We start from the raw sequence: 20,421 nt of genomic DNA, 5'->3' as shown, positions 1-20,421 counted from the left end.
GTGGCAAAAAAAGTATGTGAACCACTAGGAATGAACTTGTTTTCTACCATAAAATGTGATCAGATCTTCATCTAGGTCACAACACAATGTGCATAAGCTGACAACACACAAATAATTCTAGTTTCTTGTGTCTTTTTTGAAAACACCCATTAAACATTACATTGCTGGAGGAAAATGTAAGTGAACCCTTGGATTTAAAAGCTTGTTGAACCTGCTTTGACAGCAATATCTTCATGCAAGCACTTTCAGTAGTTCTGAATCAGACCTGCACATCATTCAGGAGGAATTTTTGCCCATTCCCCTTTACAAAACCGCTTCAACTCAGACACATTTGTGGGATTTCTGGTATGAACCGCTCTCTTGAGATCATTTCTATGAGGTTAAGGTCTGGGCTTCCAAATGCTAAAGGTCATTGTCCTGCTGCATCAACCAACTTCTACTGAGCTTCAACTTGTGGACAGCCACCCTGAAATTATCGTATAGGATATTTTGTTAAACTTGGGAATTCATTTTCCCCTCAATGATGGCAAGTTGTCCAGGCCCTGAGGCAGCAAAGCATGCCCAAATCATGATGTTCCCTCCACCATACTTCACTGTTGGGATGATGGTTTGATGTTGCTAAGCTGTGCCTTTTTGCGCTATAGTATTTTCCCGAACATTTCAACTTTTGTTTCATCAGTCCTTAAAAAATTTTCCCAGTAGCCGTGAGGTTTGCCAAGGTGCTCTTTTGCAAAGTTCAGACTCACAGTAATGTTTTTCAGGAGAGCAGCGGCTTCCTCCATTGTGTTTGAACAGAAATGTGTGCCAGTTTCAATGATGTCTTCAAGCCATTAGCTGATACTCCTGGTGGTCTTTACTGCATTGAATATTTTGTGTTGTGCTTAAGGAGTCATCTTGGCGTGTGCCCACTTCTAAGAAGGGTAGCTACAGTATTAAACTGTCTCCATTTATAGACCTTGTGTATAACTGTTGACTAATGGATGTCTTAACATTTTGAGATTGTTTTGTATCCCTTTTTAGCCTTTTGGAGTGCAACAACTCTTGATCGGATATCTTTAGAGAGGCATGGTTCATAAGAGCTGATGGTTCTTAAGGACAAGGTTTGAGTGTCATTTTATCAATCAAAGTAGCACTAAACCACACCTTTAAACTCATTTTATTTCTGAAACAAATTAGCTTTCATTGAAGTAATGAATGTTTACTGGGTGTTTTTAAAAAAGACAGAAGAAACTAGAATTATTTGTCTGTTGTCAGCTTATGCACATTGTGTTTGTCAGGTAGTGATCAGATCACATTTTATAGCAAATCACTGGAAAATCTAGTTCATATCTAGGGGTTCACATACTTTTTCCCAAAGACTGAAGCCATTGGGTTAAATTAAACTTGTATGTACTTGAAACAACCCAGCATCAGCTAAATTACAACAAATTTGGTTCATCAATTTTTGACTTGTTGCTGGGTTAAAATTAACCCAGAATTTTAAGAGCATCATATCATTCATTTAAGTCGTGTGATATTTAAAGGTCTCAGCGCTGTCATGTTTTCTCCTTTGAGACATACATAAACTGTTACTGTTTTACCACAGTAAATGTGACCGTAATTAAAAGCGTTGCACTGATATACGAGTCCATAGTGATGGACACTAAAAAGACAGCAGTGCGTCATTCACGGCTCATCCTGGTGGGATTGACTTTCAGCTCCTGGCAGTCCTGTCAGGAAAGCGGCTGTGAAAAGCACAAGGGTTGCCACGGAGTTAATGGGAGGCCAGGACTCGGAGGAGTCAGCCGGTTCACAGACGCTTCCATTAGACAGCAGATGACTGGATGGCATGAAGGCCACCTCGTCTGGACAGACGCATGTGTGTTTATAGAGAGACTCGCAGATATCACGCCAGCTTACTAACTCATGTCCTTAATTGGGACGCCTAATGTACAGTAGGCCTAGTGTTCATTTGTTATAGAGGTGCTAAAATCTGAGGCAAAATCAATATGAAAACAAGGAGGAACACCATGTTACCACAAATTTTACATTTATAGGTTTCACAGATAATGCTTAAGCCCACATTGTCAGAAAAAATGTTCCCTGGCTGCCCCTGTACTATTTACGTACATATATGTATATATTCGGTACCAATATGCACAGAAGTGATGCGTGGGTCGAAGATTTTTCCAACTTTTATGAAATTATTTGGCCTGACCCGCATCACTATATTTATCTTTACAACCCACTCATGACCATTAAATGGACATACTAGGCATTGTAATGTAGAAGAAAACTATTAATCCCTCTACATTAGATTTAGCAGCTTGACTTTCTATTTTGATGTAAATTCCCGACCTTAATTTCCCTGCACCTCGTCTTCAATCTACACTTTTATTTCTCTGTTTGTTCTGTTGTTGTGGTGCTTTCGTGACGTGAGCCCAAAGGTTTGGGGACATCGCGCAAATTACGCTGCTTCGTAGGCCTTCATATTGTAACCTTATCAAAGAACCTAATAAAATATGAAAATATTTATTGCGAAATATTTTATATTAGCTATAGGGAATTGCACGCAACAAACATGTTTTTTTACTTTGTTTTTAATGACCCATCCCGCAAATAAAGTGACAATTTCTTTACCACGGGACATCACTAATGCACGGGTACAAGATATGCAGAAAGGGGTATGCAATATCGATTAACCTGTGTCGCATCCTTGCATATTATTTTTGTAAAGCCCGGCGTATAGTCTTTTTTTTTTAATGTACGCGAACTTACGCGCACAGTTGATCGCACAGCCTGGCAAAGTATTTTATTTGAACCGTACATGTACACAGATGTTTGACGCATGTGCATTGGACAAAATGCAATGCATGTCCTGTAGGCGCATGCATTTCAAGAATGCATGTACAGTATGCGTGCACTGTACGCAGACCTCCACCTACACATACAAATTCTGCCTTTAGTATTCATTTCTATAACTTATTTTTGCCGAAACTTTTTATAACTTTTCTTCACCAAGTTTTCTCTTTTTGTAATCATCTTTTTAATTGGCTTTTCTAGTTCACTGTTATAGTCCTTGGGGTCAGGCATGAATTTTTTAATAATAATAATAATAAAAGAATGCTATTTAAAATGGCTTTACATGTCACTTTCTCAAATGTATTTCATGTAATTGTTCACTGTTGGAGTTCAATTGATTTACAGCAAGCAAGAGTCATAACTCAGGTTTTATTAAGCAAATAGCATCTCAGACTAAATGCCTCTCGGATGCTGTATGTGTACCGAATACCAGGGGACATGTTGCTTACTGTGAACGCTAACGGTGAAATATCACGCTGGTTAATCCCCTGTGCAATTAGCCAAATCCACTCCGCCACACTCCGCACTTCTAATCTATACCAGCATGAGGGGAGTGTATTAACACAGCTTCGTATCTCCCCGTAGGGACGCATGAAAGTGAGAACAAATAGTCTTAATGAGGTTCTCTGACCTATAGCAATCTTAGATTTTCAGAGCATGGCCTGATAACGGACCCTCAGACGGCATTGTCTGCCCCGTACCAAATGGCGAGGGCGCGTTTGATATGCCGAGCCGAGAGGCGCGCGGCCTGCGTGACTGACATTTGATATCACTTCCAAAATCTTGGGCTTCAAGCACGGATGAGCCGTGGACACGAGAGACAGGGTTGGAAAATTTGTTTTCAGTGTTATGTAAGTCAGCGATGACTTCAGTGTTGTTTGTGCATTCAAACAATATGATACCAAAATTGCAAACAACCTTCCATCCAAAATTAAAAATTTACCCTCATGCTATTCAAAACTAATATCCTTCTACACTTTCAGAAAAAGTTACAAAAGTTGTCACTGGGACAGTACCTTTTAAAAAAATCCTAATTATTATTATTATTATTATTATTATTATTATTAGTGATGCACCGAAATGAAAATTCTTGGCCGAAACCGAAACCCAAAAAAAGGAAACCAAGGCCGAAAAACCGAAACCGAAACACCAAAATAAATAATTATGCCAATTATTAGTACAATTGCATTTATGGCTATCACTGTGTACTAACTTTACTAGGGGTGTGTGACGGATAAACAAACTCACAGTTCGGATCACATTACAGTTTTTGAGGCACAGATCAGATTATTTTTCGGATCAGCAAAAAGCAGGTGGGAAAAATCTAATAAACAATAAAGAAATTGCAAACATTTATAAATGAGAACAAAGTTGTACATTAATAAGGTCTGAAATTAGCATTAGGTACAGAAATCAAATTAAATTAATCATAACACAATAAATTAAATATATTATTATTTTTAGAGCTATTTGTCTCTTTGTCATGGGTTGTTTGATCAACATTAATGACACAGACTTCAGTAGGTTAATCTGATTGTAATCTATACAGACATAAACAAATGTTTTTATTAGAAAAAGAATACTGTGGAGAGAATTTTGTTTATATGTGCCCTGTCAATAACAGAGAGAATTTATGTTTGCTTGTTTTTTTTTAAACGCGTCTCTATTCAAATTATTACTCTAGTGCAGCACTGATTTGGAGACTTTTACAGTACATTAAAACATTAGGATAGGTGAAGAAAAGAAACCGATCCACCATTGCAAACACAGTTTAGAACAAACAAGAAGACAACAAAGAACAGGAATTAAACAATATGGTAACAAACATGCTCCACAGCTTTCTGTTTATAGATGAAATAAAATTAAAGAAAAACGATAGTATGTGTGCAAATGCTGTCTATTTCCTTTGTATAATTGTTTGTAGTGGAGTGTCCTGTCTAAATATTTTCACGCGCATGCGATGTTGTACGCTGACTGTACGCGCACTGTCCGTGCGGTCTCAAATTTTGGGCTGCACGCGGACGGTCCGCGCGGCCGGCCGCGGACCCTCCTGATGACGAAAATGATGGCGCGCATACGCGGACGTCCCTAGTATACTTTCGGCTTTAAGGGCACTTAAACGCATGCATATACAGAGACTGATGGTGAATCCCAAACAGCGCAACAGTCGCTCCACATAAAAACGTTACGTTGTGTTTCATTGCTTTATTCGCCAAATGTATGTTAATGGATTACAGTATGAGACACATTAACGCGACTCTCTCTAAAGTTTACACATCAAGACATTCTTAATCTTTGCAGACGCATGCAAAAAGCTGGACCCTGAGTGAAACCTGCTTGAGCACGAAGGGGAGGGGTGGGAGACGACTGATCACCGTGAGGCTGAGTGAAACCCAAGCGCTAGCGCACAGATGAAAGGGGCGCGGTTGACATTCATTTTCGGTTTAGATTTTCGGCTGGATTTTTTATTTCGGCCCGAAACCGATAATGCCATTTTCGGCCGAATTTTTGGCGACCGAAATTTCGGTGCACCCCTAATTATTATTATTATTATATTTTCATTTATTATTATTATTATTATTATTATTTTTTTTTTTTTTTTTTTTTTTGAGGTACAAAATCAAACATTTTGGAAAAGGTACCCTTTTTCTAACAATGTATGAGTTAGATCCCCAGTCATGTTTTTGAATGGTCGTGGATCATGTCCTCAGTTGCCGCTGAGACAGGAGAAATACAGATTTCAGTGTTGCACTTCCTTTTTTCAATTATGTAAAAATCATAATTTTGCATCATTGAAAGCAGGAAGTCCAATATCTTTGTTGAGGGGGTGAAACTACAAACACCCCTTTTCTCTGTCAAATAGGCACCAAATCCGAAATGTATGTTACATTTCAACCCAATATCACGCCAATACGTGACTATTTCACGTATGGACCAATGTGAATACGTCACGTTTTGCCGTGTTTGAACGTGAGCATGTCACGTTTTCTGTTTGTGTCACTGTCACATATTGGTTACTCAACTTTTTTGTCCTAATTTCTTACCATTGTCGCTTCGGTTTAGGGTTAGATTTACATAAAATTACATCCTTACCTAAACAAACTGTAACCCCAACGTCAGGCGACAATTGATTTTAATCAGAAGTTTAGAAAATATAAAAGAATAAGTCTTGTATCTTTTTTTTTATAAACCAATACTTAAAGTGACAAATACTTAAAGTGACATATAACGCAAGCACCAAATCTAACCCTAAAGCGAAGCAACAATGGTTTGAAAATAGGACAAAAAAGTTAAGTAACCAATACGTGACAGGGACACAAACAGAAAAGCGTGACATGCTCACGTTCAAACGCAGCAAAACGTGACATTTTCACGTTGGTCCATACGTGAAATAGTCACGTATTTGTGTGATATAGGGTTGTACATTTCGACTACAAATATGACGCACTTTCAATAAAAACTAATGTTTCTACGGTGAAATGCTCCTTTAAATGAAACACAAAATAAAAGTTTTTAAAGAACTTTACAAACTGCTTTTACACAATAGCACATCCAACAAGCTACAAAATTAAACAATGCACCATATCATTTTGTTCACACCCCCTAAGTGTGAAGAAACTGAACTCAGTGCTGGCTTTGACTTCACACAATTATTATGATAAAGCAACACTACACAACTACCACTAAAGCCACTACACCTCTAAATAATGGTGACCACAAAACTAAAAAAATAGCTAACTTTTCTCAATGTCCAACATAAATGAATGTAACACTATTGAGTCTTTCTCTTTACTGAAAACCACATCAAATATCACTTCATTTAAAAAAAATACTCTCGTAATGCAGCTTCATGCAAAGCATGCTGGGAACTGGAAATCAACCAATCGTGTTGATTTAACATTAAACTAAAGTACATTTCTCTGAAGTCTCTGTCTCATCTCATCTGTCATAAACCTCATCACAACCACCAAAAGTTTGCAATTATTTGCAGTGTTGGTTAAAGTTAGGCTGTTGTATTAAAATGACTCTGTTTGGAAGTTATAATTTTTAAGTTATAAAGTTAGCTAAGTCCGTTGACTCATTTTATTTGAGTTTGTGGAAGTCAAAGCGGTGAAATAGTTGTAGACACATAAAACTTTTAAGTATAATAATCTTTTTCACTGGTTTGAGTACCGTTTACGGTAGCACTTTATTTTACAGTACTTACCTTGTACATATATGGTAAATATGTTGTACTTACAGACAAATGTGTGGTACTTACTGTTGAGTATCATTACTGTACTTACCAGTGGTACATACTTGGTAGTTATTATGTAACTCTAGCTAAGTACTGGGTAATACCAGATACAAACTTATAGTGTATGTATACTGTAACTAACAAGAAACACTACTGTACTTACAAATGAATATACAATAAAAATATTTAGTACTTACATGTAAGTGTGGGTTAATGACAGATACTTATAGTGTACATATATGATAACTAATAACAAACACTACTGTACTTACACATTGTATGTATATGAAAGTGTACGTTATACTGAACTAACGAGAAACATTACTGTACTTGCAAATTCTATATACATGGTGTGTAGTACTTACAGGTCAGTGTAAGTAAATGAAAGGTACTTATAGTGTACGTGTATGATAACTAATAACAAACATTACTGATGTGGCATTTTTGTAATCAATATCTTTGTCCTTTATTGTACCCTTTAAACCCAAGCATTCAATACCATATGCATTACCTACTGGGTACATTCACTAGTATGTCCATAGTAACTGCATGGAAACAGGACTGTAAAATAAAGTGCTGCATATTACACAGTTATTACATAGGACGTACCACCTAAGATATAAATAACCTAACCCTAACCCTAGCACAGTATAAATACACCACTGTGAGTTATATTAACTAGTAAAACCATAATGCAATAATGCATTATGCATTAAAAATGATGCATTGTTGTCTATAACTTATATTGTACAATCATTTGTAAATACAGTAGTGTTTCTTGTTAGTTTAGTTTATCTGGTATTACTCAGTACTTATCTAGAGTTACATAATAACTACCAAGTATGTACCACTAGTAAGTACAGTAATGATACCATTTAATTACCATGTAGATACTCAAACGTAAGTACCACACATTTGTCTGTAAGTTCAAAATATTTACCATATATGTACAAGGTGAGTACACGTACTGTAAAATATAGTGCTACCCACTCCACTCATTTTAAATGAGCACATTGTACTGTAATATCTAGCACCTTTTTTAAAGTGTATGGTAGCGTCTCATGAACAGACCAAAGTATTGTAAGGCAACCAGGTAACTAACTGTTTAAGTTAAACCAACACATCTTATTTACATTGTATTTATTACACAGTTTATTGACTTCAGAATGATTTACTAAAAAGTTTTGGTTGCACACAGAATACTTTCATGGTGGTTATTTCAACTTTGTATTTACAAGTTCACTCTGAAGTAGATTCTTTACTGCAAAACAATAAAAGCATTCAGTTAAGGAACAACATGAGGATGAATAAATGATGACGAAATGCTGTTTCAAATGAATCCATGTGTGTTGCAACAGAGAAAACTTAAAAAACACGTCTCTCTCTCTCTCTCTCTCTCTCTCTCTCTCTCTCTCTAATGTTAGAATATAATATCTTGTGTGTTTTATGCACTGAAGGATCCATGAATCATTTCAAAAGGATTTATTGTTTGCTGTGATTATTGCTTGCCCTTTGCAGTCTTCTAAGTAATGAATTTGTCTGTTTTTCCAGTCATGCAATCTTTAACTCATCATTACACAGGCAACGATCTCATAACGTGCAAAATCTCAATGGGGAGTGAAATTATTATAAATTGAGCAATTTCAGCTACTAAACTTTCAGTAACTGGGATATGGTGAATGTTGTGTGTAGACTTGACCAGCGATGATGGACCTGACTGTGAGCAGGAGAACCATCAAACATAAATGGTGCTGAGTACCTTTGGCACCGCAATGATGGATTGTAACCCTGCTATTTTAAGTTAAAAGGAGAAATCTACTGGTTAGACATCATTGGTAAATTGTTCCCGGCACATTTACAGCATTTCAGAGTAGTGTACGTCTGCATTCAGGACCGACACATCACATTACTTCTGCTATAATGGAGCATGTAGCTACATCACTTGTTTTAAACAGTTATGCAAATACAATTATAGAAGAATAGTTTATGACTTTTTTGTGTCGTTATTATTCAACATTAGACTATTCAAAGTTTCTTAGTTGTGAGTTACCACAAGACACATTGATGTTAAGTTAACCAACAAGAAAATAAGTGCAATACTTGAAAATGTTGTTAAAATGGCACAGCACATTCCCAGAAAATAAGGCTGTTTGTCTGGAAAGCACAATGACATCTAAACGGTTGTTGTCTAGACTGCGAGCTCTGTGCCATCTAAATGAAAGATATAACACAGAAATAATAAACCTGTCTCACCTTTATTCACTAGATGGCAAATGAAATGAATAGTACACACGAAAATTCTCATTTACTTTCATTTACTCGCTTCCTTGTATTTGTACTTTTTTATTATAAGATGTTCATGCATAACCCATGTGCTAAATCGCGGCACATGTAGGGAATAACAGCCAGCATTCGAACCTTGCCGTCTGGCTGATGTCAAGTCTGGGCTCGTGGTGAGCAATGAGACCCGAGTGGATAACAGCTCGCACCCTTAACTCATCTCTTCTGGCAGACGTGCGTGTTAATGATCTCTGTGGCCGAAGCGTTAGACAATCCGCAGTCTGCTCGACCAATATACAGCCACTCACTTACCGCTAACATAGGGCTTCTCTTAATACATGGCATGTATTTTAATACAGCTTTGAAACATGAGGTGGTTTATTTATTTATATGCATGCTCGGCTCGCTCATAACTCTCTGGGGGGTCCCTCTCTCTCTCTCTCTCTCTCTCTCTCTCTCTCTCTCTCTCTCTTTCTCTCTCTCTCTCTCTCTCTCTCTCTCTCAGAGAGATGCCTAGCAGCATCTAGCGGTCTTGGTGAAAAAAAAGTGTTGTGCATAAAACCAAAAATGCAATTTAATTTTGAATAATATTAGTAGCTGAATAGACCTTCTCTCAGGTCTATGAATTAGATGTTTATCAAAATGCTGCGTATCTGTGAAGAAATCATTAAAGTAGAATCATAGGGCGTCATTCATGGCACAAGCACAAGAAATTTTATTTAAAAAAAATATATATATATATATATATATATATATATATATATATATATATATATATATATATATATATATATATATATATATATATATATATATATATATATATATATATATATATATATATATATTAAACAACTTAATTGCATGAAGTTAATTGCATTTTCTTTCACAAAATGCTAAAGTACACTTTGCAGGACATTTTACAATTGCAATTTACAATTTAATTATATGCACGATTTTCACAAGATGCACGGAAAAGGACTCGCAAATAATTCAGCTTATTTGTCATAAATTAAGTTTAATTTACATTTTGCGAACAATTTAAAATGACATAAAGCGAAAGAAAAAAGGGTCAAAAAATTGACCCTATCTCTCACTAGGGCAGTACCCCTTTAGAAAGGTCCTTTAGAAAGTTCAAGATATGTTTACATTTGGTACTAATACAGTGTTTTCCACAGATTTGTAATACTGGTGAAAAGGCATCATTACCCACAGACAAAAAATTGTCTAAGTGCTTGACATTTGCATTGCTTCTTTGCTACCATCTGTGCTCTCTGAGAAATCTTTTTAGATACAGGGTTCCCACGGGTCCTTGAAATCCTTGAAAGTTTGTGAATCATGGGGAAAACATTTAAGGCCCTGGGAAGTTTTTGAAAATATACATACATAGATACAGGTCATTGAAAGTGCGTGAATCTATTTTATTAAGAAGTTTTCTAAAAAAAAAAAAAAACATTATTTCCTGTGTAGTGTAGGATAATATCATAAAAATTCTAGACTTTTTAAGCACGCATGCTAAACTGTTCACTTTAAATGCTTATATGTTCTGTATGTGAATGTTGATTCATACACTGTCAAAAATAAAGGTACGAAGCTGTCACTGGGGCAGTACCCTTTAAAAAAAGTCCTAATATGTACCATTTAGGTACAAATATGTACCTTTAAAGGTACATTTTGGCAGTTCAAAGTACTAATATGCACTCTTTGGGTACAAAGGTGTACCTTTTTGAAAGGGTACTGTCCCAGTGACAACTTTTGTACCTTTATTTCTGAGAGTGTACCAAAATGCTTTTTTGCATAGTTGTGTTTGACACATGAAAACGTCTCGGGTTACGTATGTAACTGTTGTTACCTAAAAAGGGAACGAGACGCTGCGTCTCCCTTGCCATACTTCCTGCGTGCCTGTAACGTCATCTTTGGCAATATTTCAGATAGCGATATACTTCCTGGCTCCCGCATCACCCCGTCTTTGTCATTAAGCCTCACCATTGGTTGAATTTAATATACACATTCAGACGCACTTACCCCTGGAGGCGTCCCCAAAGTGTCACCGCAGTGACGCAGCGCAAGTTCCCTCGAAAGGGAACTGTAACAATGTATCTTAAAAAGGTAACACGATGCTCTCACCTAAAATGTGCCCCCGCATTTGGTCCTTGAATTTGAGGTTATTTGACCTGGAAAATCCTTGAAAGGTCCTTGAATTTGAAGTGAACTAAGGTGTGGGAACCCTGTAGATATTAAAAAATGGTTTATTGGCAGTTTTATTTGTTGCACAAGGCTGTTGTTCCCACGTGTACATAAACTCATTCAGATACCTCCGTGTACGTCTTAAGCAGTGTCGCTGCAGGTCTCGCTGTGGTCTGTCTATCTGAACATCCCCTACAGTATCTCTGCAAACGTTCTCATATTAACATCCAGCCCACCGGCTTATGAATGCAAAGCAAAAGCGCTGTGTGAAAGCACTCCAGATCTCCGCAGCCCATGTTCACGGATTATGACTTCAAAAAGGGCTAAAGTGCTCTCCAACTCTGACACGGCATCAATACAGATTCTTTACCACCGCGCTTCTGCACAGATAACCTCAGCGTCTTACCGCAAGCTATCTCTACTAAACGTGACATCCAGCACATTTAATCCCGTTGGGTAATTATTTTTGTAAGAAACCCAATCTGCCCACACAATGACACGTGCAGGATGCATGCAGGTTTCCACTGATCCTTCATGTCACTTAGCGTGAGATATTTGTGGGTAATTCTATAATGATACTTCCAGGGATTTGATGTTCATTACGGTTTAATATCCGTGATGTAGCACATTTAAAAATAGCTCATAAAATAACCTAACATCAAAGAAGAAAGGTGAATGCAAATAGTAAATTTCTTATAAATAAATGCATTAATTCCTTAGGCCCTTTGATTTGATTTATGGCATTAAGAAATAATCAAGCAATAATACGTTGCTTTATGACAGACAATGTCACTTTAAAGGCTGTAATCTTTAAATATGTCCACCAACGAAACATGCAATGCTTAAGCCCTACAAAATTGAGTATGTTAAATAACTTTTCTATGTATTTTTTTACACATTTAAAAATTTTCCTGTTTTCTCATGTGAAGCTGCTTTGAAACAATGCAACATTTTAAAAACCGCTATATAAATATATTGAATTGCTTCATCTTCGGCACCATCAATCTCATATTCACATCCAAAGCATGATGCTTCACATATGTAGGAAGATCTTGAAAACAATGCTTTCATTTGCTGTCGCTGTATGAAATATTTGCTCTAAACATGCAAATTAACCCCAGTTACAACATAGTTTAGTGTGACATTTAAAGGAATAGTTCACCAAAGAATGAAAATTCTGTCATCATTTACTCATCTTCATGTATGAGTTTTTCTTCTGTTGAATACAAAAGAAGATATTCTGATAAATGATGGTAACCACACCCATTGATTTCCATAGTATTTGTTTTTCATTTGGTACTAGGGTTGCCACAACCTGATCTCACGAATTTCCGTGGCATAGTCACGGAATTTTCTGCTCATTTTTCCGTGACATTCTCACGGATCTCCGCATATTTCCGTGGCCCTGTCACGGACTTTCTTTTCCGTGGCATTCTCACGGATTGGTTACTCAAATGTTTTGTCCTATTTTCTTACCATTGTCGCTTCGGTTTAGGGTTAGATTTACATAAAATGACATCCCTACCCAAACCCAACTCTAACCCCAATGCCAGGTGACAATTGATTAAAGTTTAGAAAATATAAAATAATACATCAGAAAAAAGTGTATAAACCAATATTTACAGTGACAAAGTAACGCAAGCACCAAATCTAACCCTAAACCGAAGCGACAATGGTTTGAAAATAGGAAAAAGCAGTTGAGTAACCAATACGTGAGAATGCCACGGAAAAGAAAGTCCGTGGCAGGGCCACGGAAATATGCGGAGATCCGTGAGAATGTCACGGAAAAATGAGCAAAAAATTCCGTGACTATCCCACGGAACTTTGTGAGATCATGTTGGTTGCCAACTTTGTCACTATGAAATACGGGACAAAAGGTGGCCTGCTGCATGACTATATGGTTTTGTGTGAATATACAGTGTATTGTTTTAAGCCATTTGTCAAAATGATAGCTAATCTCCTTATGTATTAAACTTATGCCTTGGCAACATATGGTAGGTTTATATATAGTTTGTTCATTTACAACTGTACTTTAAACACAGTCCTTTAACTAAAACAGCATCTTTTTGAAAAAAGTTGCAAGCCAGCACCAGCATTTTTTATGATTTTCACAAAAGTTTATTGCCTTCCAGAAAATGTTGTTCTTTAAACATATAAACATACAATATATCAAATGAAAGAAAAGACCCTCTGCTTTCAAAAAAAAAAAAAACTTTTATCATCTCTCAAATATGGGTAGGTCTCTCTTAAAAATAATACCATATTTTGAGCAAAAAGCTGAGATAATTGCATTTTTGTGAAGGAGTTTTGATAAAGATCAGATTCAAAGTGATTATCAAAACGCACATGGAGTTCTTACTGTTTGAGTGCCACCTGCTGGATAAAAGTGGAGATACGGATTGTCGGAAAAACTTGTCATTTGCAGGGAAGCGTTTTCTTTTAATTGACGAGTTAACTCGTTGATGGAAGGGAAAGAGTTAAATGAACCATAACCTTTACTATCTGTTTGTAACTCCTGCACTAAGGGTTAAAAATGTTATTTCAAATGTGAAATTTAAATTTGACTAAAGATAAAAACATCATATATTCTGTAAGATTTAGTTTGCAGAGTCAACATTAAATACTTTAACAAGTTAATTAAAACACACATGAAAATGTCCAAGCACACTTGGTAATGGATTTGGGGCATTTTTAGGCCAAGTCCACACGGACTCGAGTATTTTTATAACCGTGACTTTTTTACGCGGTTTGTCCACACGAAAACACAGTATCGGGACATTGAAACCGAACATTTTTGAAAACCCCTGCCAGGGTGAGGATTTTAAGAAACACGGGTTGCAGTGTTGTCATGTTAGACAGTAAAACCAGGGGTTTTGCCTTGCGACGTCACTTTCGTTAGGCTTCTGATTGGCCGAGGTGGCTTTACGATGTGAGTTATATGGCCGCCTGCTGGTGTGGCATGCTCTTGACAGCGCTTGATAGTGTGTTTTTGCTTTTTCATGAAGACGGAGATTTCATGTGTGGACGGGATTTTTTTGGAGGAAAAACTCAGGTTATAAAAATACCCGTGTCCGTGTGGACTAGGCCTTAGATTGAGGTGAGACAGCTAAATAATCCACTATATAAAAAGAAAATATGAAATCATATTATAACCCCCTTTAACGTACACTTGAGGGGGTCTGTGATTGGATGAGAGGTGTCGGTTATTCCCAAGTGTTGTGATTAGGAGGCGGATGACATCAAAGTACCGCAAGTGCATTTCGATAGCATCTCCTCTGAATGATTTCTCGAATTGGTGACACATGAAGTCAAACAAACCTATTGTATCAGTCATTTGTTAGATCACCGTAGCAGTCAAAAAACGGGATGCGGGTGATCACGTACGGGGACCAATCAATTACTACCAAAATATAGGATGTCCCGGCTAATACGGGACATTTGGCAACTCTAGTGGGTACCATAAGCTGTGTGTTTACCATCATTTATCAAAAAATCTTCTTTTGTATTAAACAGAGGAAAAATTCATATACATTAAGTAATACTGTGGAAAAAGAAAAAAAAATTATTACACAAATTAGATATGAAAGTAAAATCTTAGTAATAACAATCAAACCATGATGCTGTCTGCAATGCCTGTGGAGGTGAAAATGTCACACGGCACTTGTGTAGAGAGATGTTGATGCCCTGTAAAAGAGCTTTTATTATGATTGACACATTGTGGCGATCTGATCTCTTCAATGATAGATCTGCTTTACAGTTGAAACGGCCACTGATAAGCATCCGTCTGTTTGCTTGCTGTTGTGTGGTACACTCCATTAATAAAATCAATTTGTGCACATCTGAAGCCTTGGCGATGTAGTAGAAGGCAAGATTTTATCGATATTTAATCTTTAATGTCGGAGCTCAGGCTAATTTTCTCATGTATTAAAGGCAGCAAGCGTATAAGACAGATAAATAGTGTAATACACCTTTGGATGTGTGAAGCCTTTATCAGAACAAGGATTTTTCAGCTTTATTTTACATCTTGTGCCTTTTACAAAGCATTGTGCATGACTACAAAAGACTCCTAACTATACTTTGAAAAATACATAGGCATCTATTTATCAGTTTAGCACAGAGAACTACATTTTTAGATTTTGTCCAATCCCTAATTTTTTTTATAAATATTTCAGAAAATGGCACATAATTACACAACAAGCCGCATGACTCCAACTATAAGCAGTATTAATAGTGACGCTGGTCTAATAAAACGTTACCAGCTAAAAAAATTACAAGCTTAGAGAATTAAACAGCAACAAGAGTTTAATTACCAAATGCTTGGGTAGTTAGACATGTTATTGGTGAAACAGAAAGGCATTTAACCTACAATGATGTCTAATAATCAAGTAGATGTTAAAGAGGATATATCATTAAAACTTTTCCATGTTTAAGTGCTTATAATTGGGTCCTCAGTGCTTTTATCAACCTAGAAAATGTGATAAAGAACAACCCAGTAACTTAGTTTTGATCAACTATTTTCTGCAAACATTGAAAAAATAGTGATGTCAGAAGGGGATAATACCGCCCCTTAATCTGCACTACCCACTGCCATTTAGTGCAGAGACAGAGAGAGAGAGAGAGAAAGAGAATAATTGACAGCACGATTAAAGGGGATCGCACACCGGCCGCGCAGCTCAGCGCCGCACAGCGCCGCGTCGCGCCTAGCAGAACTCGGAGGTATTGTAAACCGGAAGTGCACATTAAATAGCGCGAGCTTCGTCAGATAGCGTCTACTTCAAAATGTAAAATATACGTTAGCAGCCAATGTTAATCATTAATGATGTGGGACACATATGATTTTATTTAATGTTAAGCTATGTGAGTGGCGCTCTGTGGCGCGACAGGGATTTGAACAACTTCCTGAGTCACAGCTGGGCGGCGCGGACAGGCGCCACCTGGCGGCGCCGGTGTGCGTACACTCATAGAAAACAATGTGTTACATTTTTTTAGAACGGCGCGGCGCTGCGCGGCGCTGAGCTGCGCGGACGGTGTGCGATCCCCTTAAGTTTCAATATAAACAAACCACCATTATGGTGATCAATGTTTGCTTTTTATCAGCTAAAGGACACACCCCAAAAACCCATTTTTTAACATGTTATAATAAATTATCTGTGGGGTATTTTGAGCTAAAACTTTACATACATACTCTGGGGACACCAAAGATTTATTTGATATCTTAAAGGATTAGTCAATTTTCTTAAAAGAAAAATCCAGATACTTATTTATTCACCACCATGTCATCCAAAATGTTGATGTCTTTCTTTGTTCAGTCCAGAAGAAATTATGTTTTTTGAAGAAAACATTGCAGAATTTTTCTAATTTTAATGGACTTTAATAGAACCCAACATTTAATACTTAACTCAACACTTAACAGTTTTTTTCAACGGAATTTCAAAGAACTATAAACAATCCCAAACGAGGCATAAGGGTCTTATCTAGCGAAACGATTGTCATTTTTGACAATAAAAAAAATACACTTTTAAAGCACAACTTCTCGTCGTGTAGATCCGGTCGTGATGCGCCAGCTGACCCCACTACGTCACCGCAATACGTCATGACGCCAAGAGGTCACAGAGGACGAACGCGAAACTCCGCCCCAGTGTTTACAAAAGCGTCTTGAAAGAGGACCGTTCCTACATTGTTGTATGAAAACTGATACTAATTAATGTCTTTGTGTCAGTTATTGTTTAAAATGGTCCGCAAATGTGCGTTTATATATATGTATATATATAACACGTGACCTCCCTACGTCACCGCGCATTTACGTTAGGTCGCGCTGGACCGGACCTTGACGAAAAGTTGTGGTTTTAAAGTATATATTTTTTATTTTTCTTGTCAAAAATGACAATCGTTTCGCTAGATAAGACCCTTATGCCTCGTTTGGGATCGTTTATAGTCCTTTGAAACTCTGTTGAAAAAAACTGTTAAGTGTTGAGTTAAGTATTAAATGTTGGGTTCTATTAAAGTCCATTAAAATGAGAAAAATTCTGCAATGTTTTCTTCAAAAAACATAATTTCTTCTCGACTGAACAAAGAAAGACATCAACATTTTGGATGACATGGTGGTGAGTAAATTATCTGGATTTTTCTTTTAAGAAAATGGAATATTCCTTTAATAAAGTCTTGTGAAATGTCCCCTTTAATAAGCAGATATATTTTGCCATGAAATTCTGGTTTATGTATCTCTAATGGACCATGATGAAAACCCTTTCAGTCTGGTTAAGATATGAGACCTGCACCTGTCCCAAAGATTTATCATATTTTCACCAAAATGCTGCTGGTGAAATGTGGTTGGAGACCAGCGTGTTTTTGCAGTCGGTGTGGAGTCAATTATTTTCTGGCCTGAAACTTTTTTTGTGTGGTTGAAATGAGCTGAAAGTCTTCAGGACACTGTGGGTGGAAAGTGGGCAAACCAGCATAAAAAGTTTAAAATCACAATTTTGCTTACTGTAGTTTTATACTGTAAATAGTTGGTTCGGTCTTTCCCCCGTAGCTCAGCTGCAAGACTGTTATGTTAGCAAAGGCTTTGTGTTTGATTCCCAGGAAACACACATACTATACTGTACTGAAGAACTGTATATCATGCACTGTATACATGTTATATTCCCAACCCTAACCATCACAAGCATTTCTGTATGCAGTTCAGACCGCACTCATTTCATTCTCTGGTGCTGTATGCGGTAAACTAATTTTACTGTGGTATTCCAGGTGATCGACATTAAGGAGGAGCTCAAACAGTCGAAGAAGTTCTGGTCGTCGCTGCCAGACGTCATCTGTGCGGAGGATAAAGTGACTGACCCAAATGAAGAGCAGTGCTGGAACAGCCACACAAAGGGAAGGTACGCCAGTCACCTTCAGCATCGTGTCCCTCGGCTCACGTCACAGATTGTTGTGTTTCAATGACACATTAGATGGTAATTGGTTTAGCAAAATTAGGTCACAGGCAAATAGAAAACACGCATAAGCCCTAGAAATATTGCGCAGAGGTTGTTGTGTCCTTTACAGATATCGACCATGGTAAGTAGTTTTGTCAAGAAAAAAAATTGGATGCTATAATTACTAGTGTTATATAGGATTATATGATTATTTATATCAATAAAGCTGTGGTCACCTGGTATTAGAAATCGCTGTTAAACAAAATTTTATCACAAAAGTTTATAATTTCACATGCTTTCAGGCCTTGCAAATTTCAGTATTTAAAGGATTACTTCGCTTTCATAAAAAATCCTGATAATCGAAAAAATTAAGAAAATCCCAGGATTTTTCTACATTTATTGGACTTTAGTGGACCTCAACAGTTTACAGTTTCAGTACAGCTTCAAAGGCCTCTAAATGATCCCAACCAAGGCATAAGAGTCTTATCTAGCGAAACCATCAACATTTTAGCAAAAAAGTGCTTTTAAACCTTTTAAAACTTCTCATCTTGCACTAGCCTTGTGACGCACCAGCGCGACCTTACGTATTACGTAATCACAACAAAAGGGTTAAACTGGAATGGATTTCACTAGTTGGATTTCCATTACACTTTAATGGGCATTATGAAGTATCGCATATGAAACAAGTGATGGAAATGCCTAATTTAGAAAAAATCCCGTAATTCGGCAAAACGTTTCTACGCTCGCTTAGAGTAGAGTAAATGCGAATATTGGGAGATGGAAACACATTTTTCGAATAAATTCTGACGTAGCGAACATTAAACCGACCGGGACTGACTGTCTAGCTGTTTCCGCCGATGTCGTCTTTCCCTTACAGTAAATGGGGCTCGATGTCGTCACAATGCGACGTCTGCATTTCTTTTTCTGTGCACAGCATTCAGTTTGGCAATTACAACCTGCACTGCTAGTAAATTCATAACTTATAAAAGTCGCAACTAAATGCAGTCGTGTCTCCATTCTTAAAGCATGTCTTGTTTTATTAACTATTAGTTAACCGATGCCACCATCATTCGCACAAATATCTTGATAGAAACGCCCTTAATTAGCATTTCTTTGTTTTTCTTTTTTTGCGAATTTTGAAAAGATTTGCTTCACTTTTGGATGGATCAGTACATCAGTACTGATGTTGCTCTGAGAAGTGTACATATGCGTTAAATTAGAGATAAAGTGAGTGTTTACAATATCACTGGTTTAAAAACTGTGAGTCTTTAACTCTTTCCCCGCCATTGCTGAGTTATCTTGTCAATTAAAAGAAAACTTTTCCCTGCCAATGAACTGATGAGTTTTTATAGTAATCTGTAATTCCGCTATTTTACACTAGATGGCACTCTCACCCAATTTATAAAAAATTGAAGCAAAAACAAATTTAACAACATTGTCAACTCCGTGTATGTTTTGATCATCATTCTGAATCTGATCTCTAACAAAATTCATTTACAAAAATGCTATTATTTCAGTTTTTTGCTTTACAATTTGGTATTTTTGAAGAAACCTACCCATATTTGAGAGGTTATAAAAAGAGAACAAATAAACATGAAACATATTTTTTTTCCATTTTGTTTGTTTGTTTGAAAGCAGATGGTCTGTGCTTTCATTTGATATATTTGTATGTTTATGTATTTATAGAAGAACATTTTCTTGGAAGACATTTTGTGAAACTTCTAAAAATCACAAAAAATGCTGGCGGGCAACTTTTAAAAAAGTCTGGCAGGGAATGAGTTAAAATAACATAAAATATGTTGATAAAATAACATAAAATATGTTGATATAACTTATATTATCTTGCATTTGATATAATTTTGTACATTTTTGTTAAACCACAGTCCAACCTGAAAAAAAAACATGAAAAGCACTGTTTATTTTTTTCAATTTGAAGGTAATTTCTCCATTTACAGACCAATA

The 20,421-nt window shown here is 36.7% G+C and overlaps 1 protein-coding gene across 2 annotated transcripts in view; it reads left to right on the top strand.

Annotated features, from left to right (window-relative positions):
• The window catches only part of gpc6a (glypican 6a), a 229,920-nt gene that overhangs the window by 200,029 nt on the left and 9,470 nt on the right, over window positions 1-20,421 (top strand). For both annotated transcript variants that reach the window (XM_055206175.2, XM_073866254.1), the window contains one exon: window positions 18,293-18,423. In XM_055206175.2, coding sequence (XP_055062150.2) covers window positions 18,293-18,423 — 131 coding nt within the window. The remainder of the gene's footprint in view (window positions 1-18,292; window positions 18,424-20,421) is intronic.

This window comes from Misgurnus anguillicaudatus, chromosome 3, assembly GCF_027580225.2.
Source record: "Misgurnus anguillicaudatus chromosome 3, ASM2758022v2, whole genome shotgun sequence".
Lineage (NCBI taxonomy): Eukaryota > Metazoa > Chordata > Actinopteri > Cypriniformes > Cobitidae > Misgurnus > Misgurnus anguillicaudatus.
Note: the sequence above shows the minus strand (reverse complement) of the source record. Positions and strands in the feature narration are given on the sequence as shown.